At 38.6% G+C, this 17671-nt stretch overlaps 1 protein-coding gene across 1 annotated transcript in view; it reads left to right on the forward strand.

Moving 5' to 3' along the window:
• Nucleotides 1-17671, forward strand: part of Mdfic (MyoD family inhibitor domain containing) — an 81820-nt gene that overhangs the window by 13047 nt on the left and 51102 nt on the right. Inside the window, exon 3 of the mRNA XM_051175708.1 lies at nt 6781-6903. Coding sequence (XP_051031665.1) covers nt 6781-6903 — 123 coding nt within the window. The remainder of the gene's footprint in view (nt 1-6780; nt 6904-17671) is intronic.

The raw sequence follows: 17671 nt of genomic DNA on the forward strand, positions 1-17671 counted from the left end.
TGGGCACTGCAACGGGTGGACACAGCAGGGTCCTGGTGTCACTGGATAGCCACTGTTACAGATAAACTGAACTTCAGGTTCAGTGAAAGACCCTGTCTCAAATAAATAAATAAATAAATAGATAAATAAATAAATAAATAGTGGAGGAAGGGTGTAGGAAAAATGTCACCTTCCTGTGTCCATGTGCACACACATGGGTGAGCACACCCACATGCATTCAAGTATACACACACACACACACACACACACACACACACACACTCACTAGTGAGCATATAAATCGATGGGAACATTCCCTGTTTAATAGTTTGGGTAACTATACAATAGAAAGTGTTGAGGTCACTAGTTCTGTCTACAAAAGACAGAACTAAAACTAGTTATAGGTTACCTGATGACGTATTCACATTAAAAATAAAGAGTGAGTAACTGAGAGCAGGCTGTGTTCCCATGTGTTGTCTGTCACTCCTTTTCTGCGAGAAGATCTTTCTCTGATGGAGTCAGCTGAGTATAAGAGCCTCTCCATCTCTGCCATTATCATCCTGTTCAGTTTCAATATCTGACACTGAGATATGCCATTCTCTCTTCAGAAAAACTGACCTAATGTTTTCTTCCTAATTATATCACTGATGGTTGTGAAGATCAGCTAAATACTACATATTGAAGTCCATTTAAAATTCCCAGGACAGTACTGTAATTGTGAATATTCTTTAACATTTTTCTTTCAACACAGCAAAACTTTTTATCTTTCTCTTAAAAAAAAAATACAGAACAACTACATATCAAGTGGCTGTTTTATGACATACATACATTTTACCTAAATTATTATCCAATTCATTTAGTGTCTTTATGTTTTTCTTTCTTGCTATTCATTTTTTCTTTCCTGTTACTAATTGATTATTTGATTTCCATAATTGTCTGAGATAAGTAACACTATCAAGATTTGAAATTTCAGTAATACCAGCTAGGTAAAATAATATAGATTTTTAAATTAAATAGAAATTCTATTTACTTGAATTGTTCCCATTCTCCTTCAGCAGAAATAATCAAGACTTGGGGGCTGGGTGGGCTGATGAATTTAGAAAAGAAACAGAAACTTAAAAGGACATCGATCATGATTGTATTAGATAGTCATTTTGGAGGAGGAAATAGTATATGTAAATCTATCATTTAGGACTTTATTCTCCTCCCCCCCTCCCCCCGCCTTTGATCTTTTCTTTAACTTAATTCATGTTTGTCACTTTCTCTAAGAATTAGCTCAAACCCAGTGTCTACAATGTCTTTATCATTTACTCCAACCTCATTTATCCTTTAGAGTGTACGGAATATCTGGATTCTATTGTTGACCTTTTTGCAGAGTCAGTCACACTGTCTGGGTATGAGAAGGCCTTGGCAGCACACCTACATTTCCCCACACAGAGGAGGAGCAGGACGAGACTACGTCCTTGTCCTGCTCGCATAGCTGTTAGCCTTGGGGCCAGAAGTCTGACCCTGGACAGTTTCCATTGCCTTCTGTTTTGTTGGGGCTTGACTGTTTCATGTGATGTGCTTGGTCTCCTTGGCTGAGAGATTTGTTGTCAGGACATGGTCTTCTTGATCATCCAAAGATTGTTTTTCATTTCTCCGTGCAGAGGAGGAACACTAAAAAGCTGGGCACACCCACAAGTGTACCTCAGTCCTTTGGCCCATGGTACTTTTAAAAGTCTTTCCATTTAAGGTATCTAAAATATATTTATGTTATCCAATATATCAGTAGAACTGACTAATATTATAAATCATTCAAATTTTGTAATTTCATACTTGTCCTGACAAGGAAGTATAACTAAATACAAATGTGTTAATTATTTAATTTTATTTTATGTGAATTGGTATGAGGGTGTCAGATCCCCTAGAACTGGAGTCACAGGCAGTTGTGAGCTGACATGTAAGTGCTGGGAATTGACCCTGGGTCCTCTGAAAGAGCATCCAGTGACTCTTATCCTCTGAGCCATCTCTCCAGCCCTAGATGTGTTTATTAGATAATTACTTGATTTATTTTATTCCTTGGAATCTTGTGATGAAGAGATGAGTAATAAGATATGGATCTTCTTATCTGCCCAGCTTGGCCGCATTTCATTTTGATATCAATCTTCCATCCACCAAGGCCACCTGGACTAGATCCTCTAAGGTTGGGAGTCTGTGAATCTGTATGTGGCCAGAGTTTTATACATGGTTCTGACTCAGCACCATAAGCAAAAGCCATGGCTTAGGAGGACACTACACAGGGGAGAAGAGCCCATTGATTATGCTTGTTAAATCTTACAGCTAAGTACAAACAAGGTCCTATGCTAGGGAAATGGCTTGGTGCTGGTGATCTACACACTAGGCCCACACATAGTAGCTCAGTTGCAACCACAGATCTTCATATGTGCAGAATACAACTATGTCAACATTTGGCTTTCCAAGGCAGGAGTGACACAGCAAGCCTACACTGGTAACAGTTATCTGCTAGTAGATATTTTTATCATTTCAAGGAAGAGAGGCTAACACACCCAGTTGAAAAGTTGATTTTGTTTGAATGTTGTTTCCCCTAACACACATGACTATCTGTCAGTGAATCCCTCTTTCTCTCATCCTTCCATTTCTTCAATGATGCCTGTAATACCCACTATTTTAGAGGCCAATATCTATCCTTTCATTAATCTGAGGAAATAAATGTAAACTAATACAGAGAAATGGTGTACATGCTTTAACAGCCTGGAGACAGAACTTTAGTTTATCCAAGTAAAGAATTAGCTGAAGACCATTTAAGATTCTACTGGGAACCTTTCCTGGGCCTTGCCTTGAACTGGGTGCAATGGGTCATTGCAGGATGCACTAGGGACCAGCTTTCAAGGCAAGATATTTAGTTTTCAAAGGAGGCAAAGTTTGATACACTGGTGATTATGATGTCTTAGGAACTGTGCAGAATGTATTACTTATATCACGAGACACACAGTGGTAATTTATCTTTTCCTTTTTTAACTTCAGGACATTTGGGATCATCCCATTCTAGAATTTCCAGATACAAAAGAAATCCTTAAAGAAAAAAAAAAAAAAAACCCAAAAAAAAAAAACCCATCTCTTAACAAGAATGTGGGATAGGAATGACTCTACCCCTACCACCACCACTGGGCAGGAGGTTACATCATTGTAAATCCATGTGTATATGGACCACGTGGCGTTGCCATTTATTCAGCAAGGAGTCGAGAGGGTCTGTGCTTAGCACTCGAATATTGGACAGGATTCAAATATGCGTCAAGTGTGTCTAGAGGCTTTATTCATACCTATTTTCTTTTAGTCAGCAATGCTTCATAATGCCTTGGTTTCATGAATTAATTCTAATGGAATTAAACTTGAACAGCTCAAAATTATATAATTAATTTCATTCAGCTTCAATTAAAGTTACTAATTGAATCAAGCCTACTAGCATGACACCTGGCGGCAGTCAGCTATGTAACAGTATGAGTATGTAGGACTGCTGATAAGCCAGTTCATGTATACTTACTAGTGAGGTTGTAGAAAATCTTTTTTTTTTTTTTTTTTTTTCCTGATAATCTCCGGAAGGCCTGAGTTGACTATAGCAGTAAAGAATTCTGAGTTCTTGAGTTGTTTAAGAAAGTTAAGATTTTAATTGAAACTAACACATCTTTTGAAGATTACATTTTCCCTGTGATAATGCTGAGTAAATGTTACATAAATCTAGAACATATTGGTTTAACATGCTTTTAATTTATATTTTACTGGTGTTTGAATATGGTTTTATAGTCTAAAAATGTTTAGCATTGAAGGCCTTTTTTTTTTTATAGCAATGTTAGCCTCTAGATTTAGTCCTCAATTTATATCCATCTATTTTCAATTTTTCATGTGTTGAAATATGTTTTGTGGCAGAGTTGTTAACTTGTTGTGAAATCTCTACAATACATGAGATTTTTTTGCATGTGTAGACATGTGTTCCTTCTACTGTAAATGTTATAAAGACTAAATACTTCTGTGTGAGTCTTTTATGGCTTTGCCTACATAGATTGACACCATGTAGTTTCTCTGAGTGCTTCCTAATGCTAGAGACTCTTTTTAAATAGCTTCTCCCTTCTGATGATCTCAGTAACTAGAAGTGCTTCAGCAATGGGAGTTTAAGAAGATGCCTAGTGTGGGTCCAGCATGGCTCCAGGGATTGACCTGAACAGGGCAGCAAGAGAATGACGAAAAGACAAAACACATGGGCACACAGAACGGCCAGGATCCCGTGCACTGAGCTCTCTGATGGAGAAGCCAGAGTACCCTGGAAGCCCATGTTTATTATAGAGGGTTGAGCATGGAGGCTAGGTGGGTTTATGGTAAGCAGCTGAATCCTGGAGGCAGGTGTAGCTGATCTCACTAGAAGGAGTCTTCCTAGGAGAGCAGTCTGATAAAGGAGGAGGTAATTGCATATATTACTGCAGACACTGAACATTCTCTCTGAGCCTCACCTAGCATGGAATGTGCCAATTCCCCATGGGTCTGGGCATTGGTTCTTGACATGACTGGCTCATGTCCTGAAATGCACATTTACTCAGGACTTCACCCACTCCCTACAGACTAGCTATATTTTCTTTGCTGTTTGCCATTCAGATACTCAGTATTGAGCTTATCACCTAGACTATTAACTGCATGAAGGCTGGGTAATGAATATGTTATCTTTCAAGGAATGGACATCACCCAGTGAAATGAAAAAAACATTTGAATTCACCATATGTATTCTGTGTACGTAATGGATATGTTATTCTCCCATCTTTCCAATCTTTTACCATCAACTCAGATTAAAAATTTGGTTATTCCCAACATCGTCTATTTATCTCTGCATACCTTGCTTAATTTCTCACATCTGCCACCTTGTCTGTTATGCCATTCAGTGAAACTCATCAGTGTCTATTTGAACTTTGCTAGTCTCCCCTTCAGGGTCTGTACTAGTTCTCTTTCTGTTGCTATGATAAAGTACATGGACAAAGACATCTTAAGGGAGAAAAGGTTTCTTTTGGAGAAATACAGTCCCACATAGTGTGGGATGACAGATGGCAGCAGGCAGAGCAAGCCCTGTGGCAGAAACAGGAAGCTGCCTAGCTACATTTTATCTGCACTCAGGAAGCAAAGAGGGAGTGATAGATGGGACATATTATGAAGCCTCAAGTTACCCATTTTTTTTTCCAATGAGGCTCAACCTTGTAACATTTCATAATGGTTTTCAGAACCTTTTTTATGTAGCTCCATCAGCTCATGTCTAAACACACCTTAACTTAAGAGGGTAGCTAGCATTCAGATGCAACAGTCTTGGTCTCTGTCTCTCTTTGTCTCTTTCTGACCCCTGTTTTTTCTTCTCCTCTTTACCCTTTTCTTAGCCCCCTCCTCAGATGTCAAGTGAACATTTGAAGGATACAGGAACAGTAGACCACCCTAAGAATAGACCCTTATCACTCAGATGAAATAGAATTATTCATTGTGGACTAAGAATCTGCTTTTTCAAAAATGTTTTCTAGACAATTTGGATGGAGAAACACAGATGTATCTGTTTTCGACTCTCCTTAATATGTAGCTTTGCGTAGGCATTTCAAAAAGCTTCATTGGTTACTTTGATTTGTTCATCTTGGTTTTGAATTACATCCAGACTTCCCCAGTTGGCATTAAAATATCCATGTTATGGCTCCATGAGAACCTAACAGTCTTACCTCCCATCCCTCTGAAATCAGTTCACAGCCCTGATCTGGGACCTTTGGCCAAGTGTCTGCTTTTGAGTTTTCCCATGCTGTTCTTCTACCTTTCTCCCATGTGACTTTTGAAGTTCTTCTAATCTTTTAGGAACCATTCAATGTGCTCCTTTCTCTAAAGTGTCTTTCTTGATCTCTGAATCCTGATGAGTTTTTTTCCTCTTTTCTTTTGAACCCCTTTAGTTCTTCTGGACCCTTCATAGCATGCATCCTGCCTTGTGTTATAGGTTGTGTGTTGCTTGACTCCTGCTCCCAACAAGGCATCCCATTTCCTTACATGTTATGTTTCCACCGAGGACTCATAATCCTACACATCAACCTCTCATCCTTAATACTTCCATCTCTGAGGAAGCATTGTGCACCCTTTGACTTTTTCTTCAGTTTCTACAGAGAGAGGACTCTGTACTTGTTTCCTGTATCCTGACAGCCCAATCACTTCTCATTTCAGTTGTGGTCTGGCTTTCATCTCCATCAATCATTTGCAGTCTCTTCTTTGATGCTTTTTCTGTCTCACCTGCCCGCTATCTCTGTGGACTCACCCTTATCCTTGATGTAACCTTTCTACATTTCTCTATGATGAAAGATCACTTGCCATGCTAAAATTTATTTACTACAGTTCTGACAGATTTTAGTTTATTGCGAGCCTTTCTTTAATGATAGTAGGTGTCCAACAAATATTATTGAGCCAAAAATATATGCAAAAGTCAGTAATAGTATAATTCTATTTCCTTAAGCTATGACAGACTTAGAAGCAGTAAGAAAATTTTAATCCTTATTTGGTAGTGCACACCTGTGATTCCAGCAGTTGAGGGGTAGTGGTAGAAAGGTCAGGAGGCCATCATCTACTACATAGTGAATTCCAGGCCTCTGCTTTATAAGCTACTTACTGTCTCAAACAAACGAAAAGCAAACAAGCAAACAAAACCAACAAAAACCCTCAAATAACAGCAAAACTGAAAAGAAAAAAAATACATAAATGCATGTAGCATTCATCAAATGATAATAAATGTTTAATGTTTTTCAGAGAAATGTCATGAGGGCAATACTGAGAAAGATGTAAGTCAAGCCACCAGTAGCCACTCCAAGTATGGACTGATGCGGGACCAGTCTGTTTGGGGAAATCCTTCAGATGGTGAACTAGTCAGAAGTAAGTATCATAAGAGAAAATTTGAATGATTCAGAGATAGGACAATGATATACCTTCAGTTGCCTATCCGAGTCATTTTGCTACACATTAATAAATCTGAAAGTGTTTCTCCTATTACTAAGGCATCAGAGTTAAAGCTAGGATGTAAATACTCCATAAGCTTCCATACTTTCTTTAGAATGGGTGAAAGGACCTGTAAATGTCATACCCTACTGTTAGATTTAGATTTAGCCCAAGTTAGCTCTTTCTCTAGTGGGTACTCAATGAAAATCAGGTATCTTTAATTATATGTTGGACTGTGACAGCAAGAAAACCAAATGAGATCTAGAGGACAATGAATGCTCTTGTGGTCTTTGTTCATTTGGCAAGTGTTGCCAAAACTGTTTTCATGTTACTATGTGTCTTTGTGATGCCCACCCCCAGGCTTGCTTTATAGATCATTTCTAAAGCACTGGCGTATTTATTTCACTCTGAATGTTCTGAAATGCTGGTATCTTTTGGATGGTGTTCAGAATGTGACTTTTATGTGGACTTCTGTCTTAGAGCTTGTGGAACTTATGTCCACTCCCCAAGTGCCCCTAGATTGTTCGTACTGAATTTTCCATGGAAAGAAATTAGCAAAGGAGTGAGTGTAAAGGGCCACACCTGAAAAAAACATAAAAGGAAACCTTTTTAATTCTTGCTCAGGGTTCATTGCATCTCATTATTAGTTTGATAGAGTGGACAGAGAATACATTTCTTGGATTTAAGTGTTGCACTATCTAATTTAAATATAATCCATAACCCTAGACAACTCATAACATAGATTCCTTCTTGTTTTGCTTTTTTTCTCAAAACTTTTCACATTCCTTTTTCTTAAAAATCTAGGATGCTCAGTGCCCAGCCCTCACTGAATACTAAAAGAAGACCAATGTGGCAGAACATTAGCAATAATAGTAAAGCACAAATATTGATAGACATTTATAGTGTTCTGTTTTAAAAAAAAGTTCTAAAATTAGTTTTTGTTCATTTAACTTTAGATTTGTGATTCTTTTGTTATGGAGAAGGGAATAGGAAGAAAGGAAATGTAACTCAGAAATTAATGATGAATAGGATTTATATAGCCTTTTCAAAAAAATTCAAATAAACAGTGTTTCTAGTAAACAGTTATCCCTCAACATATATTGACCAACTTCTATCAAAATATTGATTCTACAATGTTGGGGAAACATGTGGTTTAATGATATGCTGGAATATCTTGTCCGTGATTTCCTAGCATCTAGACTTTGCACTAAGGGATATAGAAGAGAATTAAAGCTTCACTGATTGGGGAACCTGTGTAGTCCCCCCCTATTTTCTTTGTATAGAAACAGAACTGTAAATGTTCCATTTAATCGATTTATTTTTCTAATCTTCTTTCCTAAAGCCCACACAGAAAAAGGCAAATAAGATCACGTAAGACAAAACCTGAAATACAGTGTTCCATAAAGATTTGGAGAATTGTATTTATGTGTTAAGGTTGTTTGCAACTTGGTAGAGCTTATTTTAGACACAGAATTCATATTGTTCAAAAGGCAGAATTTAAAGTGAATTGCTCTTTCCATTGTCTTTACTGGTTAAGTGGACACATTGCAGGAAATAGTTTCCTTACTGAGATAATGATGTAGTGTGCGCCATGGGACACTGGAACATCTGGGAACAGATGTTTAGGTTGCTACTAATATTCACAGAAAGAATGTAGCAATCTGGAGATCTATCACCTCCTGTAAGAGTGCTGCTGGGACCTTTGGCAGATAAATAAATATGGTAAAATAATGGCCACGGCCTGTCAAGCCACTGGAAACCCGGGCTGGCAAGCATTTCCAAATACTTGGGGGTAACAGCTGACTCTGAATGAAGATCAAAAAAGAAATTCCAAAACCTTATATCTGCTATTTTCCCAGTCATACTTTTCTAGACGAAGACTGTCTTGTTGTATGTATTAGAAACATTTGAAGTGTAACAAGGCATAGCAATTTAAACACCATTCCATTGTAGGCAGCATGGAAAAGTTTGCTATTGTGGTAGCATCTGCTAGTCCATGCTGATTCTGAAGTTCATGTAGCTGCCTGTCTGCCTTTGTTTCTTGGCCTTCCACAAAAGAGTCCTCAGCCATTTCTGCCTAGTTCAAAGTCTGCCTCCCACGTTGGGGGAGAAGGGTGTTTTCTTCTTGCTTTACCTTTCAGCACATTTGGAGACTCAGCAGGACTTTTGTAATAACAATAGGCCTTGGGAAAGGAGACTGTGGCTCAGAACACCAAGGGGCTGGAAGGGAATGGCTGCGGTGAGTCAGCTCTGGCTCAGTCCTGTTCCAGGAGTCCTGTGTGGCTCCCTGAGCACCGTGGAAGAACAGGACAGCTGGCTGCACAGAACTGATGTGAGAGATCCCACTGAGGTGCTCGGGTTGATGGATGGAGAGGTCATCAGAAAGAAAAGAGCAGGACTGGGGTGTGGGAACCGTTTCAAATCACAACCCACTCGTTTTTTCCCATCTTCCATGGGATAACTTAGCTACAGAAGTTACAGGCGCAGGGAGTAACTGTTGAATCCGACTGAGTTTTATCAGTTCTCGACAGTGGCTCCTGATGGCTCACATGTTGTCCCCATTGTCCAGGACGCCTGCTGTCTTCCTTATTGGATATTTAAGGCTTTATTTATAACAGACTGTTATCTGGCATTGTGAAGAGGCTGTTTTTACTTTTCTTTGCTGAGAATGAAATTTAGCCCAGGAAAGTCAAGGGAGTGGCTGCTTTGGAAACCGCATTCTAATTACAGGGTGCATTCTCAGTCTTCGCAAATGAGATCAAAGCTGAGACCTGTTTCTAAATTATTCCATGAACTTTAACTTTGACCTCTATGGACCACCTGCTTGTGGCTCACACAGAGTTGGCGCCTGTGACCCATGGAAGTTTGAGCTTTTCTGTTTTCTTTGGTGCTTCTAGAAGATAGTGGCAGGTGGCAGGTGTAGTACTGTGATTTGAAGGCTTGCAGTTCAAATCTGCTGCCCCCGAGTTGCTAACTTATTAGAGAAAAATCCTTCCTGGATGTAATAAATAAAAGAGAAGAAATCCATATGGAATGAAGCATTTTGAATAAATAGGCCACACAGAGTCTAGTGAGGGAATGTGCCTTGTGAATCTCTTTCTTATGAAATTTAAATGAAAAAGAGAGAGACAGCTTTAGCCATTTAAGCTTGTAAAACAAAACAAAACAAAACAAAATCCTTAAATCAAATTAACAGAATTAAAAGCACAATAGAGGTTTTCTGAAGAAATTTTATAATTGGAAAGTTTCTATTTTATGGGTATTTAAAAAAAAAGAGGTTCATTAAAATGCTTAAAGATACTTATATTCTGAGAAAATATTTTGATGTATAATTTAATTCCTGGGATATATTTTACATTTCAAACTTTAAAAAAAGTCTCTTTCTGAGATAATGGGATGAGAATTTGGTTTTTTCCCCTTATGTTTGGTGTGGGGTATAATTTGAAGCTGTACTTTCTAATAGTGTGTTTTAATAATCACCATTTCTTTGACTTCATGAAATATACATTGAAGTTTTAGTTAATATTAATTTTTCTATGCAATCCATAATACATACAAATCCATAGCAGTAATGAGCAACATTGTACGTTTTAATTATACTAAAAAAGGAAAAAAGGAATGGTCTTGGGGTGATTTCTGAGGTAGGAAAGTGTGTGTGTGTGTGTGTGTGTGTGTGTGTGTGTGTGTCTGTGTCTGCATGTGTATATTTGTGTATATTCACTTCTGTATGAGTTCCTCTACTGGCAGGCAGGCAGCATGTGTAAGTAATGTTTTGATATAATTTAGGTCAAATTCTACTATCTAGTTATTTCCTACGAAGCGCTTACATTTTTCTTTGTTCCTCTTTATAAAGTGCCTGAGGTCACCATAGCGGATTTTTCTAAGTCTTTTTGAACATTCCTATTACTTAACTTTATCTATGCCATCACTCTGTACACAAATGCCGCTAATTCTAAACGCCATTACTTCACTCTAGGAATTTTCCTCAGCTTCTCTTCTAAAATAAATTTCCCATTAAATTAAACTGTTTGGTTCAGCTAATTCTCTCCTTTGTGATTTTGCAGAATTCCCATGATCTGAGGCAAAGTTAGAATGCTCTACTTAATGGTAATCCCCATTCTGTTTAACCCATTTATTCATTTTGAAGAGTTTTTAGCTCTCATAATAGTAAGCACTTAATTGGGAGGAAAATGCAAGCCACACTCTAATTCACACTTACCCGCCCTACCGAGCTGGAGCTACAGCCCCTCGCTTTTCCACTCAGCCTCCTACTTGAAGTCTTCCTCTTGGCATCATCCAAATCTCCTCTCCATATCAACAGGCTCTGCTGTTAGGAACTCTATTATTTCTTTTCTGAGCCTCTGCCAGCTTCAGGCTGAGCAGCCTTAATGAACACCATTCCATCACTCCAGGGGATTCTGCCTGTGCATAAAACACAGAAAGAAAGGCAGGTACTCGGGCATACTGTCATATACTTGGAGCACTTCTTATGTCTATGGTAAAGACAGCACAGAGAGGTTTCGATTTAAGTGTTTCCAAGGCTCTCTTGTTTGAATGCACCTTTCAACAACTGTTATTTGGCTTTCAAGAGTCCATTTGATAGGAAACTAAAAATTATCTCCCGTTAACATTCGCACCGGGATTTTTAAAAAGTTTTGTTGATACTTGTGTGGCAGACCTGCCCCTCTCCTAAAACAAATGAAGGAGGAGTGGATTGGGGAACAGAGGGTGTTGGGGGAGAGACTGGGAGGAGAGGAGAGAGGGGAAACCAGGCCAGGCTATAAACAAATAAATAAATTTATTAATTTAAAAATTAAACAAATAACCATGCTTCTGAGTGCCCTCGGGCATTGCCTGACACTTCATGCTCCTTCATGTCTCTGAGCAGTATTGGGCTCAAGTCACTCTGACTTTCGAGTTTCTCTGTGTACCTTCCCCATCTGTTTCAGCACTGGATGGTGTTCTTTGTTTTTCACTACACTGACCAAGCTTTAGCACCCATTAGCACAGTTGCTTTTCTTACTGTCCTAGAGCAAGACATTTAACCATTGACTCTTGGAAAGTCAAGCTAATGGTTTGGTTTCTGGGTTGAGTGTGTAATCGCGATTCCTTTCCTGTATTATCCTCTTCTGTGTTCCACTGAGGGTTAATCAGTGCTCAGCTAAGGAAGGGACTGATGATATGAGTTCATCGTGAGCACGGCTATGAATTTTAAGATGTTTTCCTTATTTATCGCGATTCAATTGAGCTAAATGCTTGGAAACACTAAGATACAGAGACTAAGCTTTCTGAGACCCTGGTATCAATGGCCACAGTTGCCTGCATCCAGTTGGTTATAAATTTTAATGTGTTATATATTGGCAAGAAATTTATAAACCATTATACAAAGTGTAAAAAAGATTGTGTTGTACTTACAGAAACAGATGTTTGTATATATGCCTCTTTATCTTTCCCCGAGCCACATTTTTTTTTTTTTTCCTAGATCAGTGGTTCTCAACCTGTGGGTCGCAAACTCATTTTAGGGATCAACCCTTTCACAGGAATCAGATATCAGATATCCTGCATATAAGATATTTACATTACAGTTCATAACAGTAGCAAAATTAAGTCAAAACAAAATAATTTTATGGTTAGGGGTCACCACAACATGAAGAAGCGTCCCAGCATTAGGAAGGTTGAGAACTAGAACTACCTCGTTAGGTAATTCTAGGATAAGAACTCACAGTTGTTTCTGTGATGACTGTCTGGATATACTTTAAAGTTCCTTGTGCTATGAAAATACATTTCTTGTCATTATTGCTCTTATACTGCTACTTTTGGTCTAACTTATTTATATATGTCCCTCGTCATATAGTAGGACATTTGGCTTTTAATTCACACCATGCTTTTGGTTTGGGCAGGGTAGGGTTATTTGACTCTCAGTATCAGGTCACAGTACATACAGTATGGTGGGGAATTCAAGATGGCAGGAAATTGAAGTAGCTAGTCACCTCTATAGTCAGAAGCAGAAGACATGAATTAATGTCTGTATGCTAGTTCTTCAATTGCTTTCTCCACTCTTACACAATTCAAGAGACATTGACTAGAGAATGACACTGCCCATAGTGGGTAGGTCTAACCATCTCAATTAAAGTAGTCAAGACACCCCCAACCCAGACTCCTCCACAGGCAAACTTTTATAGATGATCTCTCATTGAAACTACCTCCCAAGGTGATTCTAGACTTGGTCAAGGTGACAATCAAAACTGACCATCACAAATGAAAAGGACTTTTGAAGATTCCTGATACTAACATCCAGTGTTCTCCTTGGATGTTGCTGTAAATAAAATTTGACATCAGCCATGTGAGAGAGTGAGGTATGGTAACAAACTGGAAGCCTTTCGGTTAAATCCAGTTTGTGGTAATGTTCTTTCTGCCCAGTATGTTTGTATACTTTCTTAACATACATTTTAGTGAGAAATATAATATTCTTGTTTTTCCTTAAATATTAAAATTCTGCAACCTTACTAGTTTTTAGACATATCATACTTTTGTGGGCCAGAAATTTTCAAGTTTTCCCTGATAATCCTACAGTCTTTTGATCCTTTCTGGCCAAAAATGAGGTTGAACTGGAGCACAGGTAAATTTTTCAAGTCTCTAAAAAGAAATGAGGCCTGAGAATTATCATAGAGATCATCTCAAAAATGTTAAGCTTTGAAGAAATAAATAACCTTTAATTATCAAGACCACAGATGCTGTGGTCTAGATAATTTTAGTTCTCCAACCTCAAACTTCCTGGAACTGAATATTCTGAGAATTTGTACAGAAATTATTTATTTTTATAGACTGTGTTTTTATATTAATTTTTTTGCAATTGGAATTAAAATACAACTTTGAAAACTGAGCAAAGAATGAATTATGACTGAGTTTTTAGTTTGCTACTGTGTTATACTGGGGATTAATCAAGATCAATGAAGGTATGACTTCTGCATGTGAAATTTATGATATTATGTGAGAGACAGACAGTTTTCTCTGGGATGATTGTTTGTGTTAGGACCCCAGGGAGAAGTACAGTTTTGTGTATGCACGTACATGTGGGAGGAATCCAAGTCTTCACATGGGAGAAGGCATTAGAGAGCTTTCCAGAGGAAGTCATGTATGTGATTTTACCAAAGCTGAAGCAGGATCCCCCCAGCACAGTGGTGTGTGTGTGTGTGTGTGTGTGTGTGTGTGTGTGTGTGTGTGTTACAAGCCCAAGACACAGAACATCTTTGGACTTGAGAGGGAAAGAATTTGTTAAATGAAGGCTGATGAGGTTAGAGTTATGACCTGATCATGATTATGCTTTTCTAAATGTACATTTGTTTTTGTAATTTTTATAATACTTTGGAAAATAAATGAAAATGGGAAGGATGAAGTCATAAGAGACTAATGATAAGAATATTGTGTCAGTCACATCAAGAAATAAGAAAGGGAGATGTGTGGTCTAGGTTATTGTGTAGGAGTGCAGGAAGGAAGAAGGAGGAAACAGAGTTCTCTTCGCCTCCCTAGCTCATGTCACAGTAGGGTTTCATTCTGGCCAAGACAGGTTTGGAACTCACTATGTAGCCCAGACTAGCTTGAAACTCATGGCAACCCTCCTGCCTCTGCCTCTCTAGTTCCGAGATTACAGATGTGAGCCACGTGACATCATCCACTAGATTCATTGTTTTGTGAGGTGCAATCAACCAGATGGATGGGAAGAAACAGCCACTGCTGGGAAAGATGCCAGGGGTTTGGGTTTGAACAAAAGTCAGTTGTTATGCAAGGACAATGGGACAACACATTTAAGTACCTGTCAACAGAGGGTTTAAATTGATGAGTGATGGCATGGGTATAGGGGAAAGAAGACATAAAGAGTCTTAGAACTAAACAACAAAAGTTTATATTCCAGAAAAGTTTCTACTCGTCAAGTATCAAGAGAAGACTGGCTCTTGTAAATGGACAGGAAGATAAGGTTGAGAGTAGTGGAAAATATCGATTTAAGCTGTTAAGTTGGAACCATCTTAGGTAAGATCAGAGCCCGAGTGTGTCCATGAGGGTGGACACCTGAAATGGTTCATGTCAAACTCAGAAGGATAGCGACAATGAAAGCGTTGGAGCCTTTTTACAAATTGCCATGTTACCTAGCAGGGAAGCAGAGCTGTAGGTGTTTGTTCCTGTCAACATACCCAGGAAGGGACATAGCTGGGGCTTGACTGCCTGCTGGTTCCATCTGGGTTCTGTGCTGAACCTTCCTGCAGTAGTGTACCTATCAATGTATCATATCTGGTGTTTGCTACTTTGTGCTTGCCTCTGCCTGTGTGTAGATAGTAGCTTGAGATCCCCAAATTACAGCCTCTGAGACAATGGGAAATGATAGAGATTATTTGGAGCTGCTGGTGTTTATAATCGTAAGACTCTGAGGAGGTTTTTCCATCTAGTACAGTAAATACACAATTGGAATGGGAAAAAAATATATATATCATGATGAATATTACCTGTATCTGTGTATATAACATTATATTTATATTTCCTTACTACAAGGTATGTGGTCATCCATATACCTTAAAATAGTAATATGGTCATTTATATACCTTATAGTAGTTTGCTTGGAGAGTTCTGGGAAATGGAGTGGTGACATATGTGTGAAGAGGGCAGCCACCTTAATATTCTGTGTACTCTCGTCTACATTTCTGTTCACTCCCTTAAGAAGTGAATTATCTGACTACATTAAACGTAATGCAATAACATAAAGAGACAAAAAAAAAAAAAAAAAAAAAAAAAAAAAAAAAAGAAAAGAAAAGAAAGAAAGAAAGAAAAAAGGAAGGAAGTTCTTCCACATAGCAAAAATATCAGGGTGAGGATCAGCTTCCTGAGACATCAGAGAGCCCACCCAAGCATGTGTAGGCCAGTCTTAAGTTTGTAAGGAGGCTAGGAAATTAAAATTCTTTCCAGGTCTGAGAAAGGTAGGAACCCTCACACAATTTGCAAGAGCAAAATGGGGATGTGGGTGTAGGGAGGACGGGGGTCATGTATGTGTGTGGGGGGGAAGACTGACTCATTAAAATTCAAGCAAACAGAAGCAGAGCACTGAGCCAGTGCTGGGTCATTTTAAGAGCTGCAGCTATCCACAGAGGGCACAGGTCAGTAAAGCTGGGAGCAGAGGCATTGGTAGTCAGGAAGGAGCAGGGTCTAGTTTGGCTAAGCATGAAACACAACTGTACCCTAACTTCATAATTCACTTCTCATGGAGTTCCTGTGATTCAGGGAGAAGGAGTTTCTCTGGGTTTAGGCACATTTGTTGTACTCTTAGTTGCTGCTACAGCCCAGGGAGCAGGAACTATGCATGACAATCTCTGCACAGCCTGTGCTTCTCTGCCTGCACCAGCCACAGCCTAGTAGAGCAGGTGACTTGCCTTCAAGTTCAGTCCATGGCTCAGAACAGATGGTGAGGGTGTATCGAATGAGGGAGGTTGTGGAAACCTCTTTTAATCCCTTTCAGAAGTTCTGCTCCCTTTTTGCCACAGCAGAGTGAAGAATCGATGCTCTAACTTGTCCTGTTTCTTTCAACTAGTCCTCCGGAGTTAGTGGCAAATCTTTGCTTCGCAGTTCTCCACTGAAAGCCGAACTCTTCCCATGTTTCTTGGGTTCAGCAGCAAGATACACAAAAACTAGAGGGAATGGTCTTGAAAGCAGTCAAATGGCACTATTAGAGGGTGAAAATTACATTAAGTGAAACATAGAAGGGAGCGGATACAGAAATGTGTTCTGCTTTGTAACATTATTTAATTAAATACATTTGCCATGGCTCTTGAGAACTTGTGAGAACTTGGCCTGGAAAATTTAAGAAATAGAGATTCCCACCATCTCAAATTGTCATGAATAATTGATTCATGCCAGTGTAACCAGAAAATGGCCGTTCATCTCATCTCTGAATGCCGCCTGACATTCCTTGTCCCCAGTCCCTCTTAGTGCTAGCCCACCTTTGCAGGTTATGCCCTCACTGTTTCTTTGACATTACAAAGCTGCTGCCGTAGTCATAGAGAGCGACAAGAGCAATAGTACATCCCACTTTTTAAGTGAAGTTAAATGATTCCATCTACCATAATTTTTTATTGGAAACAAAGTTAAACCAATTTTCCTATATTCAGGTTTTCAGTACTTGGGCTAAGTTAAAGTGGCTGATGTTTGTTCTATTTCTTTTAAAGATTGATTATTTTTACTTACATTCACACAACTGACATTTTAAGTAACTTAGTTAAATGCTTTAAATTTCAAGACTTAAGACCCAATGAAATCATTTTCATTATATAACAATTATATGTACAATTGTTAAAAAAATCCCTTTTAAAGATGATTTGTATAATACTTTTCTCTAAACTCCAAGTTTGTTTAAAATTATTAAAGACTCCCTTAACTTAGAGACAGGAGAAAAGTCCTAATCCCTACTTCAAATGACTTGACAGATTTACATGACCCCACCTGGATGGCATTGCCCTACATGTGGAATTGAAGGGGTTAGAAGGGGAGGTTGGTCAGGGTGCATGTGAAGGGGTAGAGAGGGTAAGAGGAAGGGAGAGGGAACTGGGATTGACATGTATAATAATAATAATAATAATAATAATAATAATAATAATAATAAATTATTAAAGATTGATTGAGTAAAATCTAAGTGTTTGAATGCTTTTAAATGTGATACTGGTTG

Source organism: Phodopus roborovskii, unplaced genomic scaffold (assembly GCF_943737965.1).
Source record: "Phodopus roborovskii unplaced genomic scaffold, PHOROB, whole genome shotgun sequence".
NCBI lineage: Eukaryota > Metazoa > Chordata > Mammalia > Rodentia > Cricetidae > Phodopus > Phodopus roborovskii.